Source organism: Primulina huaijiensis, chromosome 15, assembly GCF_012295235.1.
Source record: "Primulina huaijiensis isolate GDHJ02 chromosome 15, ASM1229523v2, whole genome shotgun sequence".
Taxonomy (NCBI): Eukaryota; Viridiplantae; Streptophyta; class Magnoliopsida; order Lamiales; family Gesneriaceae; genus Primulina; species Primulina huaijiensis.
Window position 1 is genome coordinate 5,001,638 of NC_133320.1, and position 16,192 is coordinate 5,017,829.

At 34.9% G+C, this 16,192-nt stretch overlaps 3 protein-coding genes across 4 annotated transcripts; 2 read left to right on the plus strand and 1 right to left on the minus strand.

The window, feature by feature from the left end:
• The first annotated feature begins 750 nt into the window (after positions 1-750).
• LOC140959502 (probable E3 ubiquitin-protein ligase RHC1A) lies at positions 751-2,868 on the plus strand. Of its 2 annotated transcripts, none has more exons than XM_073417368.1 (2): positions 751-883; positions 1,518-2,868. In XM_073417368.1, exon 2 carries the CDS (start codon positions 1,582-1,584, stop codon positions 2,551-2,553), a length of 972 nt encoding a protein of 323 aa, XP_073273469.1. In that variant the 5' UTR covers positions 751-883; positions 1,518-1,581; the 3' UTR covers positions 2,554-2,868. The 2 variants fall into 2 exon arrangements, with proteins under 2 accessions (XP_073273469.1, XP_073273470.1); XM_073417369.1 differs by having other exon boundaries at positions 799-883; positions 1,528-2,868.
• Positions 2,570-10,580, minus strand: LOC140959501 (uncharacterized). The gene is made up of 14 exons (XM_073417367.1): positions 10,164-10,580; positions 9,198-9,238; positions 8,647-8,739; positions 8,378-8,452; positions 8,110-8,159; positions 7,810-7,899; positions 6,870-6,926; positions 6,367-6,436; positions 4,285-4,386; positions 4,148-4,200; positions 3,899-4,049; positions 3,695-3,779; positions 3,457-3,585; positions 2,570-3,347 (listed from the first exon to the last, which is right to left on the minus strand). The coding sequence occupies exons 1-14, from the start codon at positions 10,453-10,455 to the stop codon at positions 3,160-3,162; spliced, it is 1,476 nt and encodes a 491-aa protein (XP_073273468.1). The 5' UTR covers positions 10,456-10,580; the 3' UTR covers positions 2,570-3,159.
• A 2,150-nt stretch (positions 10,581-12,730) lies between these two features.
• Positions 12,731-16,038, plus strand: LOC140958214 (4-diphosphocytidyl-2-C-methyl-D-erythritol kinase, chloroplastic/chromoplastic). Its single transcript, XM_073415588.1, has 11 exons — positions 12,731-13,147; positions 13,298-13,393; positions 13,501-13,569; positions 13,679-13,783; positions 13,870-13,926; positions 14,022-14,222; positions 14,436-14,528; positions 14,609-14,708; positions 15,101-15,200; positions 15,416-15,501; positions 15,766-16,038. The coding sequence occupies exons 1-11, from the start codon at positions 12,932-12,934 to the stop codon at positions 15,864-15,866; spliced, it is 1,224 nt and encodes a 407-aa protein (XP_073271689.1). The 5' UTR covers positions 12,731-12,931; the 3' UTR covers positions 15,867-16,038.
• Positions 16,039-16,192: the final 154 nt, after the last annotated feature.

A 16,192-nucleotide genomic window follows, 5' to 3' on the forward strand; every position in this document is an offset into this window, starting at 1 on the left:
GACATTGACAATCGAGAATACCAAGTTCAGTTTCTAACCAAAATGAATTATTTTATAGAAAGAAATTTTAAAAAGTATTTATTCAGCCCTTTTTAAATATTTCAACCGATCATATCAAATGGTATCAGAGCACTTGATAGAATCGATATCAGATCACTATAAAACTATCATATAAAGAGAGATTTTGTTCATTAGAAGATCTCTTTTATATTTCTGCATCACGAGTTTAGACATGTATCATGAATGAGTTTTTTGCATTTACATCATTTATATTTAATCAATTTGGCTCTTATCTCCATTCTAAAATATAATTTTTGTACTTGATAAATGAGGTAAATGTCAAATACAATAAATATAGAGATTAATGCAAAAATCCCTAAAATAAATTCATTCAAAAGCTTATATTTCATTAATATGTTGATTATTATGTGCACGAGAAAATTTAAAATTAATAAAATTTGATATCTAAATTTGCGTGGACAAAATGTCTGATTATTTTTCAAATAAAAATGACGACAATAGTAAATTATTTATTTAAGCCTATAGATTTACACGAAAAATCTCTAGTGATACACTATCAAATTATTTCTTTTCTTCTATTTCCATAAATTATCGAAATGAAATTTCCACACTGTTTCATATATTTATTTACAAAAAAATATTTTTTAAAATATAAATTTAAAAAAATTAAATGCAATATTTTCAATTAATTTTTCACCAGCATCAGCATTGAATGGAAAATCCCTACAAGGGATAAAAGTGTAAATAGACCCTAGCGCGTGGTGCACACCGACGCGCAGGCATAAAAATCTACCGTAATTTCTAGAACCCCAATTATCTCTCATTTCTGTCCAGTCAACCTTCACCTGAACGACGCTATCTGGTAATTCACGCTCGAAGTTGTTTAGCTTATGAATGATTTCCTGTTATTTTGCTTATAAGATGTTGTGATTTCAAAATAACTTGGGAATTCTTCTGTTTTTAAGTGCGGATTGATCGGCAAATCTGTTTATCTGCTAATTTTCGTGTAATTTTGGACCGTGTTGTGGAATTTAATGTGATTGAATTTATAATTCAGTAAAAGATATAATTTTAATTAGGATTTGTGGTAAAAAAAAAATCTAGTATAGATGACTTTTTCGCTCGAGTTCCCCCGACTCTGGATTGATTGATTATGGGTGATATTTTCTACCTTAATCATATTATACAAATTAAAATTTCAATAGAATTGGTATATTCATGTGTTGTAGAATCGTTCTCGTCAATTTGTGCTAACAATTTATGTTTATATTGATTATTTTACTTTTTCCCTGATTGGAAAGATGCAGAAAGATTGTGTTTAGAAAGAAATCTATGAAAATCTTGTAACTCAGATTCATATTTCGAGGTTGTTAGCTACTTTGAGTTGCAAGAATTTTTCTTAAATTTATGCTTCTTTTCTCTTGTTCTCTGGCTTGTGAAGCCATTTTGGATTTTTGTCTATCCTTTGTTATGTGTACTTATGGGTTTCGATGCAGGATGCTTCAGGTGCTTGGAATTAACATCTAGGTCTGTTTGTTAGCTACTTATTTGTTAGAAAACATGTCAAGTGGTGGAAACACTCACTGGTGCTATCAATGCACGCAGCCAATTCGACCACATGGTCGCAATTTGGTTTGCCCATACTGCTACGGAGGGTTCATACAAGAGCTACAAGAGGTTGTCGGTTCTCATTCAAGCAATGATTCTGGTTTTGGATTCATGGGGCCTTTCCGTGATCCTAGACTTGATATCATGGAAGCATTTGAAGCGATTATGAGGCAGAGAATGGCAGGAAGAGACTCCAATCACGATGTCAGAACACGACCAGCCGTGGTACCAGAACGAGGAATTGGTATTGGTCACGGGCCACATGGTTCGGTGTTAATAGTGCGGGGCCAAACTCCATTTGGTGCTACTAATCACGATCCATTTAGTTTCTTTTTCAACAATGGACCTGGAATGGGGCAAAGACGAGCTGATTTTGGCGATTTCTTCATGGGACATGGTTTGCAGGAACTGATAGAACAGCTAAGTCTGAATGATAGGCGGGGTCCTCCTCCTGCACCTCGTTCCGCGATTGATGCTATGCCCACCATCAAGATTACTCGCAGGCATCTTAATACAGATGTGCACTGCCCCGTGTGTAAAGATAAGTTTGAGTTAGGCACAGAAGCAAGGCAGATGCCATGTGATCATATCTACCATTCGGATTGCATTGTTCCATGGCTGATTGAACATAATTCATGCCCTGTCTGCCGTGTTGAGCTGCCATCACAAGTTACTGCGAGTGCTGGTTCTAATAATCGGAGAACTAGGAACCCAGGCAGCAATGATCCTAGCAGCAGTAGAAGGGACAACGACTCTCAGAATCAAGGGCGATGGAATCCTTTTTCGTTTTTGTGGTCTTCTAACTCATCAAATAATCAAAATCAAAATCAAAATAATCAAAATGTTCATCATTACCCCGAAACTAGAGGAAGGGGAAATAGCGCCGAGGAGCATAACTGGATGCGATGGCCTTTTGACTATTAAGGTAAGTTTACAGACATTTCTTTCTTTACTCATTGCGATGTATTGTGTGCTTTGAAAGGTTTGGTTTCTGTTTCTGGCTCTTAATCTTGTTCATGGTGAACTGGAAGCTATTTTCTGACATGCCGTCTTGCTGTGATCTCGCGGTATCTGTGAAAAATATGATCACAGAATGTCTTGGCCTGAATATTTCTGTTTGCGTGACTTTGATTTGGGTAAACAAATGTCTTTTGTTTTATTGTATAATGATCGAAGTGGTAATTCACTGCATGTAATGGTGCTGTTTTATGTAATATCATTCGTCCAAATTGTCCTTTACACTGGAAATTTCAGGTTTCACGTTCATTTTTCTAAAATTATGAGCTTTATTCGTTCGGAATTTTCGATTTTAGCATGAAAAATAAAGAGCAGCATAATTACTGGTTCATTTTTTATTGGTTCGATCACCACACAATACATTTTTATATTTCTAAGTTTGAGCCTGTGACCTCATTGTATTCATTTCAATATTAATTAGCAACCCTTTTGAACGCATCTCAATTTGATATAAATACACTTCCATTGGCGAAATTCAATTAAATTCATTCAATGGGATTCGAATTCGACGTTCTACTGCCACGCAAATCCCAAGTCATCTAAAAGTTCTGTAAGAATGACTAGGCCAGCAGCCCCAATTACAAATGAAAGGGTAAAGTTTCCTCCAGGAACCAGCACTGGAATTCTTGAAGATTTCGCCATGGCCGACCCCCTATCCACCCATGACATTGCAGCTGGAAGAATCCCGAAAAGCACCAGAACTAGACAAAACAAAACGATCGTAGTACTACAGGGATCCATCAATGCACTGACTAAAATGTTTTCCGAACTTTAATAATCTGCCAAATTGAGTATAGTTAGAAGCAATACCTCCATATGTTCCGGCAAAATCCAATGCTTTGAAGAATATTTCAGGGTCCAATAGTGCCATTATCAATGGTGGGATCAGGATGAGCATATACTGTAGGGGCTCGTTGCGCCCAGGAGGGCGTTTAAGCACTGTAAACAAAGACAAGAGAACCCTATGCGGTTCAATTCGAATCCCCTTGAATTCAAATTTAGATAATTGGAAAAAGAAGAGGTTAAAATAGGGAACATAATTACTAACAGTCAGCAAGAAAGTCTGCCAGGCCAAGAACAAATCCAATGTAAGAAGTTGCAATTGCAAGAAACGAGAACACATCGACTATTGGCTGAAAAAGTGCACACAAAAAGGTTAAAAAAAGGCAATTCATGGTGCAGCAGCAGCTAATAGAAGAAATTTAGATGGTGAAGAACATTTAACAGTCCCTATATAAAATGAGTTGCATACCCCAACAACTCCATTTGTAGACCGCAGTTGTTGCAACGGATCAACCAATGTATCTGAGCCTATTTCGTGGTTTGTGATGGTTCCAAGAATGACAGCATTCCAGACCAGAAACAGAGCTAGTGGAATACCTGTGCCCGAAACAATGGCAGTCCTGTATATCAACAGAATTAGTGGAGCCGCCTTTCGGCAAAAAGAAAAGGAAAGAAGAGAAAATGTCGTCGAGATTTTCCATGGTCGCGGTATTATTACCGGACTTTTGACAGGTTTCCTTCTAGATTTGTACAAAGAACTGGAACTACATTCTGCAACAGGTGAAGTTATATTAGAATCGCGGATCGAATGTAGAGAATATCCTTGACAAGTTTAGCGAAAGCGCGGTTTGCTACCTGGTACACAAAAGAAAGTGCGATGATAGGTATACTGCGAGGGACAGCTTCAAAGTTGGATTTCAAAAGGGCATCCCAATGCAAGTCTCCACTGGCGACTGCCTAAGGACACAATCTTCAGCTGTAATAACAAAAACCATCTAGCTACCAGAAACTAACAGTTTTGGCTACCTAAGAAGTTCGAATATCTGTAAGCCTAGTACAAGTTTTTTGTGTTGGAAAGAGGAAAATTGATGGATATAGAAAATTCGAAAATAGGAGGAAAATAAATTTTTGATCAAGGTGTGCCAAAGAGTGTTCACCTTGTGCAAAATAATATCTTGATGAAGTAGGATAATAGCCAAACACTCAACATAATATGATCAAGTCATGTTCGCCAGTTTCATAATTTGGAACGATACTCGAATACCCAACTCTATGTATTATATTACAGCAGAAGAGAAATAAAACAAGAAAAATGAAAAAAGAATTGCACAATAAAAATCTTTGTGAATGTGAAATTGTAGAGTAAAAATATAAGGCTGAAATAGAGGTGTATTCAAGCCGAGTTGAGCTCCAACATCACCTTGCTCGAGCTTGACTCCACAAAAAAAGCAACTACTCGAGCTTGATATAGTAGCACTCTTCGAACTCATCCTAGGCTTAGTAACTATCAAGTTGCTCGAGCATAAAAAGCTTATTTACAGAAAGCCCTTAAAATTGTCAATCTTTGAATGATGAAGCATGTAATTTATATTAACATCACGAGCAAGTAGTAAATATATTAATATTTTTAAGAAATAAAAAAAAATTTACTTTCCTGGAGCTCAAGACTTTCATAGCTTGAATTTTCCTGTAGTGATTATTATGCAAGCTACTTTAGCTCTCTTCGAACTCAGTCAAAACCACGCTTGGGTCGAGCTTTGATCGAGTTTCTCGAGAGTAGCTCAGATAAGTTTCTAGGCGGAAAACATCGATACATATGCGGCATCCTTGCTAGTTTTCCACGGCTATAATATGACTAGTTTCTTATGGTTAGCTGAAATTTCGAAGGAAACTTGAATCCTTACTCTGATTACTTTGAGGTTGTATGGATGAATTTGAAGCTAGATATTTCAAATCTATTGGTTTATTAGACAAAAACCACTCGATAATGGATTTAAAATCTCATCTAGTTATTTTTCGAGGCATTGAAGTGAATTTCAAATGCATCCCAATGTGAAATCATTTCAAATCCACCATTCAAATTCCTCTCAAAATATAATTTAAATCCTTCCATCCAAACGCAACACGAACGGCATAATGTAAATGCCTCAAATCTAAATCTTTCGATCCAAACGCAACTGAACTACATCATTTAAATGTTCTTTTTTGTATTCTGAAGTCTGATCGAACATTGAGCTGAATTAGTGCCCGTGTTTCTGTTAGGCAAGTGGAGGGGCCCGCACAAAATAAAATATTCAAAATATCCCAATCCCACATCGGTTTTGTTGATAAAGTTGCTGGAGAGAATTAGTTATAAATAGAGCTCAATTCCTTCAGTTATTATATCCCAAAATCAAAAGCTTTTTAGCTTTGATAAATAGAGAGTGCATAGAAAAAAAAGAGTGTATTTTTTTCTTGAGTGCGGGAATTCTCTTGTGTGAGTTAGAGAAATTATTTTCTCGGTATACTCGGGTTGGGAGTGTGAGAAATATTGAGTGTATTGGTGTATACACTTGTTGTAATATTTCTTCCAGTTATAAAAGTTGCAGTGCTCCGTGGACGTAGCCTATATTGGGTGAACCACGTAAATCTTTGTGTTCTTGTTGGTTATTTTATTCCGCAAGTTTTGGGGTATTATTATCATCTTGGTCGGCATCGCTTCGGGGGTGTAATTCCCCAACAGTTTCAAGTAACTTTACAGCGGTGGCTGTCAGCATATTTATTCATGCAAATCCATAGTTTCAAGATCATATTCTCGAGTTCTTTCGTAAGGACGTTTGTACCCATTAGATGTCCTTTTGAAGTAGAAGAAATTTGCACTTGCGGCAGAATAAATTATGTACTTGTATCAAATGAATTTATAATAGGGAATAAAAAAAGGCTATTGATGAAAATTACCACAAGAGCAGCAAAAGATGCAATGATGCCCAAGACTAGAACACCATTTACGGACCCAATAATCCTCTGGCTGCAAAGAAGAAAATATTTCTTTACTTCAAAGTCCTTGAGAAACAGAAAGAATATGAAGTAAATGTTTAAGAATAATTATTTAACAAAAGAAGTAGCCTGGAAACTTGTGAAGAACGCAGAAACTTGTGCAAAACAAATTTTCATCAAACCAAGATTTTCGATGCCATTTGAAAAATTTCCAGCTAACACATAATATCACACCATTGATATAATTGAAAAGGTACCTTGTGTTTTAGTGCACATGCAATAAATGGCAAGGAAAGAAAAAAACAGCAAGAAAAAAAAATCCTCCAACTTTATACACACGTACCCCAAATGCATAATCATTGATTTATGGTAACAAGGTGTGATAAAAAAATGAACCATGTAAATTAAAACTAAAATGGAAAACAGGAAAGAGAGAGGAGGAGGGAGGGAGAGATAAATCCAACTTTCCAAAGTAGCACAGGCCTCCAAAAAGCAGTGAAAACAAAGTTGCACTTTCCCATCTGCAATCAAAATGCTGGCTGTCAACACTTGACACATGAAATTGCTAGTGATAAATTTGAAAAAGAAAACAAACAAAAAATCACACCCCAATTGGTTAAAATCCGCTATGATTTGCATAATATCGACAATTATAAGGTTAAGGATACAACAGTAGACTGAATAGGAGATAACATCCCCCACCTGAAAAAGTATCATGTGAATTTTTTCCAATAATCCATGCTTCGCCCCTGGCAGTAGAAAAAAAAACTACTCCAAAAACAAACGGTTGGAATTACAGGCCAGATTGGGAAGTAGTTGCAAGTAGTTTCGGAGATATCATAGCTAGAATGTATAAATAGAAAAGGAACTACTCTCCCCTATGATTCAATTCTTCATTCTTTGCCATATTTCTTGTTCTTGTATTTTCCAATTCTTAGGAGATTAGCAATCTCGAAAATGCTACATATCAGCCCCCCAACCAAATACATCATATCGCCTTCCTTGAGCTCATTTCACCCCTTACCCACAAATTTCGGGGTTTGCCCTTTTCGACTTGTGTCAGAAAAACTCACTTAAAGCCACTCCCATTTGATTGCCGTAGGTTGACAATAGCTTCTTGAACTTATTTGTTGACCTTTAAAAACTAAGACCATTATAGCATGCATGTAGAAAAATGTCAACATTTCAACCAGCAAATAGACATCAAAGATGTATAACAAGTCAAGATTGGTTAAGAAATAATCAGCACATTGCACGTCGTCAAAACTTGGAAAAAGAGAGTCGTTATGTAAAAGTTTCATAAACTTAACACAATCCATGATTTCAATGACGTGGACGTTCACAATTTGATTGAAGAAGCATAGAAAATGCTTTCAAAATATATAGGAAGAATATAGTCCATACAATGGAATGCCGAGGAAGTTTGTCAAAATATCTGAAGAACGAGCAATATAGGCAACAAGAAGGGCATAGTGAATGAAAATATATGACCAGCTGCAGCAATAAAACAATATATTATCAGATTTCTCACTCAATATCTGTAAAAAAAATGGATGGAAAAGTAAAAAAAATGGACATGATGGCCAACCAAAGTTCTGAGTTTCAAGTCAATTGTATTTATTGAAACTACTTAAGCCCAAAAATCATTTGGAATTGCAACCGATGTTAAGAAAAGATATCATCGTATGATTGAATCTATCCTACCAGGCAACCTGGACTCCGGTGTTTCCAAGGGTTCTCATGGTCATTGATACCTGAAAAACATTAGTTCATACATTAATATTATATAAAAAGATCTTTTAAAATTTTCATTTCGCAACGCCGGTGAGCTTGCCAACACGACGAAGCTGTGGTCGACATCAATAATTTCAAGTTAAGACCGTTGTCTACAATTTCCATCAGGATGAAAATGTTATTCCAGATATTCATCATATCAGAAAGCATTTACATGCAAGAAACTGAAGTTTATTACCAATGACACACCACCAGACCCAAGTTCACGCATTGTGTTTACATTTACTTCAGCAATGAGCAGTCCAGTCACAACCTACAGTTGGAATGGCAATCATGGTTATGCACAGCTAATAAAATATACAAGTCTCCATGATTTTGCGACTGAAGAAATGTGATTTCGATCATTTCTCACAGAAAAATGTGATCCCAAAAATCCTTGCTATGGTAAAGTCATTTGTCTCTAAAAAGGGTAAGCAAATAATAAAATCAGCACAAGAAAGTAATTACCATAAATATCCAGCAAAGGATACAAGTTACTGCTGACGCCAGAAACCCAGAATCTCGTGTCACTGCAGGAATGGCAAGTATCCCTGCACCCACCTGTTTTGATGGACACTCACTGATTAAATATTTAATGAAATGGGGCCTTTTAAGTCAGGAAGTATCTCAAGCTTAAGCTTTAGTTAGGTAGTATTGATGCTCCAGAAAAGGAAATTTTCCATCCAGCGAGTATTGAAATAAATAACCGAACAAGATAATATTTGAAAGAAGTTCATGAGAGGGGAAACACTGAAACCACTCTGGAAAATACTAGTGAGGAGTTGCATGATTTGGTGAAACATACGTAAAAGAGTAGTCGTTAAAACAGCAAACAAGCATGGAAAAAGAAACCTTTTGTCACGTAGTGGCATACAAGTTTGAGCATATTGCATATCAAAATTAAGATATGCAGAGTTTTAGTATCTTCAATGGGCCATATCGCACCAAAGAACATCGAGAAACTTTTGCAACAGACAAATGCGGATACACAAGAAAGTAGGGGGGGCGTGTATACGTACAGTGGTTCCAGCAACAAGAAAAATAGCACTACTTAAGCTTCCTGAAAAATATGATATAAAGCTAATCAATTGACTGTATGAGTGGTGCCAGATAAATCCAACAAACAAATAACATGAAAGAAATGAGTTGTCGAGAAGGATATCATCTTGCTGAAAATCTTGTCATTTAACAAACTAACTTAGGACTGAATCAGCATTCGCCTCTTGCCGCACATGTAATGAAGACAGTATGAAGGAAAAAACAAGAAAAGTGGGGGTTTTACATACTAGAAATGGTGTGTGGCCAATTGAATCAGATAAATCCGCAAGAGTATAAATATTGTCTCAAATTGCGGCTAAGTCACCTCCTCATCCCCAAAGTATCCACTAGTGTACTCAAATTGTCAAGATAAGTTATTGTAAATTTTAATGATAATAGAGATAAACAAAAGTTCGTCTCCATCAAATGTAAGCAATGTGCAATCCCACAAGCTTTTACGATCTTTATTTAAATTAACTTTCAAGACTTGAAACCAAGAGCGAAATATTATCTTCTCAATACTGACTCACTATGCTAACTTTCATCTTACATGACTCTTGTATGCAAGTTTCGTTATTTCAAGTATTACAATTAAGGCGTTAAATATCAATTTCGAATGCGTCATTATTGTTAATTCGCGAAAATTTCAATAGAGATTGCAAGATACATGAAATTTCCATTTCAGATATGGAAAATAATTGGAAATTCCAAGATATAGTTAAACGTGCAAATCTACAAGACCATGATTATATTTTTACAAATCTCCAATTATAACAATATCTTTTAATTGTTGGCTGCCAATTAGACAACAAATGATGCAGATTTGTATCATTTGTGTTCTTTATGGAACTTTGAAAATATGGGATAACATTTACAACACCATCTCAATAATCCAAAGTATCCAAGTTAAAACATGAAGTGGCACTTTACAAGTATATAAATAATACCGGGCTCCCTCCTCAATGTGGCTTGATTAAGATTAGAAAACAGTCCCTCAAATTCAGAAACTTGTTCATCTTCTGCTTCCGATTCTTGAACCATCTGCTGCTTTTCTTTTCCCCGAGAGAAGCATTTGAATGATGTCCTCAATGAAGAACCACCAAGTCTAAAAAGCTGTCTGCATAACAGTAACTCAGTCTTTCTTCTCGAACATCCCACCTTCGGGTTCTTGATTTCGCTAAAAAAGGTGGGATTTACATGAAGGGTCGTGGAATATGAAGAAAAAGAAAAGGCCATCATCAAAATCTGCAGCTGTTGGAATTGTTTTTAATTTATTTTATAGCTTTTTATTTTTCATTTTTTCCAATTTCTTGGTGTGACTTCTTTCAAGGATTGAGGACGATGATGTACGACTTGTCTGCTTACAATTTACATACCACTTGAAAATGTTACGATACGAATAAAAAATAAAAATATCAAACTTTCAAAATTATCATACTACACACTTAATAATATTTCTCTCAACTCGATTATGAATTTTTTCATAAATGGTGAGGCTACTTATATAATTTCTTTGGTAACAATCCAAAAAATAAATTACATCATTACCTTCATCATCACACACAAATTTCTAATTTTTACAACTTTTATTTTCAACATTCAAATATTCAATACACATGTTTTAAATATTAATTTTCAACACTCCCCCTTGTGATGATGATCATAATGATTGTTTTCATTACTTGTTTTTATACTGCTTTATTAAAAATTTACTAGGAAAAACCCATTAGGATAAAAACCATAGTAAGGGAAAAAGAGTGCAGTCACGTAAACTCCCCTTATGTTGACACGAACAATTCTTCACAAATTTCGTAGATTGCACATCCCAATATTATATATGTGCTTTCTGAATATCGTCGTAGAAAGTGCTTTTGTGAATAGATCTGATGAGTTTTCACTTGATTGAACGTGACAAACATCAATATATTTATTCTTCTCAAGCTCTTTGGTGAATGTGAAGAACTTAAGAGGAATATGCTTAGTTCATATTTTTTACAAACACATTCTATCGTTATCTTGTATTTTATATTAATTTTCTATCGATTCAACCGCTGTATCCTGGGAAGTAGATATCCATAAGTGTTGATCCTCAAACACTTTGTTGAGGGGACAAATCTGTTTTAAGAAAATTATAAATGTTACCGACTTTGGTTTGTTTGTTTCATTATTTTGTTACAAATTTATTTTGTTAGTTTATATTTATGTTTCTAGGTGGATTACTATTTTATTTTACATTGAGAAAAATTTGCTTATTGGTATTTTGTTTGCTTGTATTTTGGTTTATCATGTTTTTACATGCAAACTCTGTTTAGAATGTTGTGTTCGTCAATTCAAGGAGAAATTTGTTTAACTTATTATCGATTTACTTTGCTTTATTTTGATACTCGACATATTATGTCTAATGTTGTTGATTATGTTCTTTTCATATTTTAAAGTTTGTTTTACGAGCATTCACATTTATTTTATATTCGTTTCTTGATCGAATCCCAACGATATCAAAGATTTGCAACATATGAATATACTCGATGAATCTAATGGTTCGTTTTATTGGGTCGATTAACTTGTATAGATAAATAATATTATGAATAGTAAATATTTTGAGCGGGACGCGGAATAATATTGAATAAATAACAATATATTTGGTTTGAGTGATTAAATCTGAGTTATTATCTTTTTTAATAATTAATGAATATAGATAACAACAAGATATAACTGATAATATTTTAATTTTAATTCAATAATTTTATTTACGTAAGATAAATAATTAATGATAAGATTGAAATAGAATAAATAATCAATATACAAATTGCACCCAAAGTTTATTATATATATGAATTGCTCCCAAAACATTTTATTGAATTTAATTATTAATGATATCAAAGCCAACCAAATGCAACACAAGTATGTTGAGTCCAATGTTTTAAGTAGTCCAATAACACCTAAATTATATGGAAACAAAAATACAATTTTTTTGTATATTAATTTGTTTTTATGATTTTGATAATTTGTATGGTCAAAATTTCATATTTATTTTATATGTAAATTTAATCATTTCTCCGACTTGAAGCAATATGCATCGATATGAGTAGTGTCACGTATATATTTCAGTGAAAAAATGACAAAAAAAATTTTGAAAATCGAAATATACATAACTAAAACTAAAATGTGATAATTTAGAAGATTCAAATCATAAATAGACAAACTTATGTCGTCAAAATTGCAATTTTTCTTAATTATAATAATTAAATATATCAAGTGAGATTATTTTTCTTATTTGTCATTTCACTTGAGGACAAGAAAGAACATCAAGATCCATGAAAGAACCGATTCTCACATGTTTTCCCTTCCAAGACTTGCACAACAATAATGATATAACCAAGAGCTTCATATTTTAATCTATTTTCCTCTAAAATTATGCAAATTTTTATTAAATTACCCGCAAAACTATATGACAAATTAATCAATCTTTCCTCTCTAAAATAAAGCTAAAACGCAATCAAATAATCTCTAAAAAATGAAGCACATTGTCATTCGTCCCCCCCGTGATGTCTGCATTCACAGGAAAATGGGTTATTTCTTTGTTAAAACGGGACTTTCAACACAATTCGGCGGTCAAATTTGATTCAATTTTCATTTAATTCATTTAAGGTAATTCGGCTCATGAATTCAAAGTAATACGGCAGCAGAGCAGACTAGGCCACCAGCGTTCGATTCGATGGCTTCCTTCCATTCCCTCTGCAGTCACCAGCTCTACGCTGCTCCCTGCTATGGAAAAACCCAGTTCAATTCTTGCAAGAAAGGACTTTTTTCTACGCCTTCTTCGTGCAAGCCAAATGGGACACCGTATTTCTATAGGCAGTATCGGGTTTCGAGGTCCCCGTTAATCAAAGCCATGGTTTCTGATTCAAGAAATGACAGAAAACAAGTAGAGGTATTGTTTTCTTTCCCCTGTTTATGGTGAAGGAGCAACTGCTAAATTTTATGATCTCTGAGCATTTTGGGGGCAAATTATGTTTACAGAAATTATAGGCGAGATTTTTAAAAGATTGATTGTGTCTGGAATTTTCATTTTGATTATTAGTTGTCGTATGATCTTGAGGATAAGTTGAATAAGTTAGCAGATGAAGTGGATAAGGAGGCTGGGATGACTAGGCTCACTCTTTTTTCTCCATGTAAAGTAAGTAAATTTATTTAAATATGTGGTCATCTTAAAGCTCAAAGGATTGATTGTCTTCTTCATGGTATTTATTCAACTTTGTTAAATATTTTGTATTCGGATTGCAGATTAATGTTTTCTTGAGAATGACCGGTAAGAGGGCCGACGGCTATCATGATTTGGCATCCCTTTTTCATGTATGTACCTGTTTTTTTAGTCCTTGTCATATTCATGTTTGGAATTCTTTTAATGGCAAGCTTGCCCGTTTTCATAATGCTGACATGGGATAGTCCTTCTGTTGTTCAGGTAATCAGCCTAGGAGATAAACTAAAGTTTTCTTTGTCCCCTTCAAAGTCGAAGGATCGGTTGACGACCAATGTTCCTGGAGTTCCACTTGATGATAGAAATTTGGTAAAATAGGGCCTTTTTCTTTCTTTATATCCTTTTTTTAGGATGATTTCAGTCATGGAAATTTATGCTTTTGCTCCATTTTGCAGATAATAAAGGCACTTAATCTGTTTAGGAAAAAGACGGGGAGCGACAATTACTTTTGGGTAAGTTTCAACTTTTTATAGATGAAATCTAGTTGGGCATTATTGTTGTCATGAAACAGACTTGGCTTAAGCTTGTTTTTTATTCTTATTGCTAGATTCATCTTGATAAGAAGGTGCCCACCGGGGCAGGGCTTGGAGGTGGCAGCAGCAATGCTGCTACTGCTTTGTGGGCAGCGAATCAGTTTAGCGGTCTGGTTGCCACTGAAAAGGAGCTACAAGAGTGGTCTGGTGAGATTGGCTCAGATATCCCTTTCTTTTTCTCGCATGGAGCTGCATATTGTACTGGTAGAGGCGAGGTATGTCTCGAGCACAAACATGAGCACCATGGGTTCTTATCTTTCCTGTTTCTATATACTTCTGTACATTTTCCTGTAGCCTATTATTATTGTCAATTTATATTAATCTCGCTAATAAATATGTCCTCGTTTGCATTTCAAGATATTTTTTTTCATTATTATTTTTATGCTGGGTAAGAGCTATCAGTAATTTCTATTTTCCCACTCATCCAGGTGGTTGAAGATATTCCTCCACCTATCCCTTCAGACATTCCGATGGTTCTCATTAAACCGCCAGAGGCATGCTCAACTGCTGAAGTTTATAAGGTATTAAAGTTGACGTGATAGTTAAGATTAAATTGAAACATTATTACGGGCCGAATCTTAAGACCATGTCTGTTTCTCAGCACCTCCGGCTTGATCAAACCAGCAAGATCGATCCTTTGACCTTGCTAGAGAAGATTTCGAGGAATGGGATTTCTCAGGACGTTTGTGTTAATGATCTTGGTATGAATTCAAGAACTTTTTACATCGCCATCTTATTTTTTCTCAAGTTTTGCCATCCCATGTTTAGTTAAGCTCCAATGTGAATTACAACCTCTTGGAAAGCGAGTAGATGCAGTTGTCCCCTCAAATGCATTATTTTAAAATATCAGGTGATTAGTTTCATTAAAAAAATGTGTTTTGCAAATCCAGATAAATGAAACATCCTCTGAATAAAATTTTGATTTTGCCACTGGTCTCTACTCCTTTTTTCTACTATTAATTAATAATAGTTTTAAAAGTGTCTGTAATGCCCAGCATCATTTAAAACGTTCTGGACGAGTTTCATCCTAAAATTGGGTATTATACTTCATGTTTTTTTTGGTGTTTGACATCTGGTGGTGCCATCGCTGCAGAACCTCCGGCTTTTGAAGTACTTCCATCACTAAAAAGATTAAAACAGCGCATAATCACAGCTGGTCGAGGACAGTATGATGCTGTTTTTATGTCTGGGAGGTATATTTCAGTTACCTATTGGCATCTGAAAATTCAAGATCCCTAGCTTTAGATGCAAAGTTTTCACAGTACTAGTCAATAAGCTACTGCTTGATACTTGCGTTATCCGATTTGTTTTGCCACATTTGGAACGGCGAAATTATTGGATTTTGTACTGACATTACAAGATTTTGAGAAAACAAGTAGGCAACTAAAATTTTCATATTGTGATGCAGTGGAAGTACTATTGTGGGGGTTGGTTCTCCGGACCCTCCTCAGTTTGTGTTTGATGACGAGGAGTATAAGAATGTCTTCTTATCAGGTAAATTGGTAGTCCATTTATCAAATACTAAACACCACTCGAATCATGTAAAGTTGGCAAATTCAAAGTTAACTTTTCACATGGAAACTTGAACAACTAAAGACTTCTAAACAACATAAACTACCTGGAATCCTCTACATGGATCTTTCGTTTCGTAGTGTGAATCATGACTTTGACTCGAAAATATATGAACTCTTGTGGCATTGATGTTCTTATGAGTATTTTTATGCTTTCTTTACTTTGACTACTATGCCATGAATGCAGAAGCCAGCTTCATCACCCGATCGACGAATCAGTGGTACACGGAAACGTTTTATACCAATGCTTGTCCCTCACCAACGCTGTCTCCTCGGTCCATTGAATAAAAATCGAGAAAAAATGTGACATTATGATGTATACCTTGTTTTAGATTTCTAGTATTTCATTTTCTGTATCAGAGGGATATAAAGCTTCAGTTTATGAAGGCTGCCTGTTGTAATCCGTTTGGTCTTTTACATAATATACACACTTGTTATTATTGAATGATAACAGCAGAAAATAACTATTCTTGATCAAGTTATAACTCAAAGATGTAACAGACTTATATATCATAGAAAAAAATAAATGGAGACTTTCAACTTGTGGCGAAGACCACAACTATTCTTAATTACCAGCAATTGCCGAAAGCTAGGTCGAAACGAAAAATGATTGC

What these genes read in the sequence shown, in the direction of transcription:
- LOC140959502 (XM_073417368.1), top strand. Translation starts at nt 1,582, where the DNA reads ATGTCAAGTGGTGGAAACACTCACTGGTGCTATCAATGCACGCAGCCA.
- LOC140959501 (XM_073417367.1), bottom strand. Translation starts at nt 10,455, where the DNA reads ATGATGGCCTTTTCTTTTTCTTCATATTCCACGACCCTTCATGTAAAT. An exon ending in GGTCTGGTGGTGTGTCATTG is followed by an intron (nt 8,160 to 8,377) that starts GTAATAAACTTC and finishes AATGTTTTTCAG; the next exon opens with GTATCAATGACCATGAGAAC. An exon ending in GGCAGACTTTCTTGCTGACT is followed by an intron (nt 3,586 to 3,694) that starts GTTAGTAATTAT and finishes CTTTGTTTACAG; the next exon opens with TGCTTAAACGCCCTCCTGGG.
- LOC140958214 (XM_073415588.1), top strand. Translation starts at nt 12,932, where the DNA reads ATGGCTTCCTTCCATTCCCTCTGCAGTCACCAGCTCTACGCTGCTCCC. An exon ending in ATGACAGAAAACAAGTAGAG is followed by an intron (nt 13,148 to 13,297) that starts GTATTGTTTTCT and finishes TTTGATTATTAG; the next exon opens with TTGTCGTATGATCTTGAGGA. An exon ending in ATTTGGCATCCCTTTTTCAT is followed by an intron (nt 13,570 to 13,678) that starts GTATGTACCTGT and finishes TCTGTTGTTCAG; the next exon opens with GTAATCAGCCTAGGAGATAA.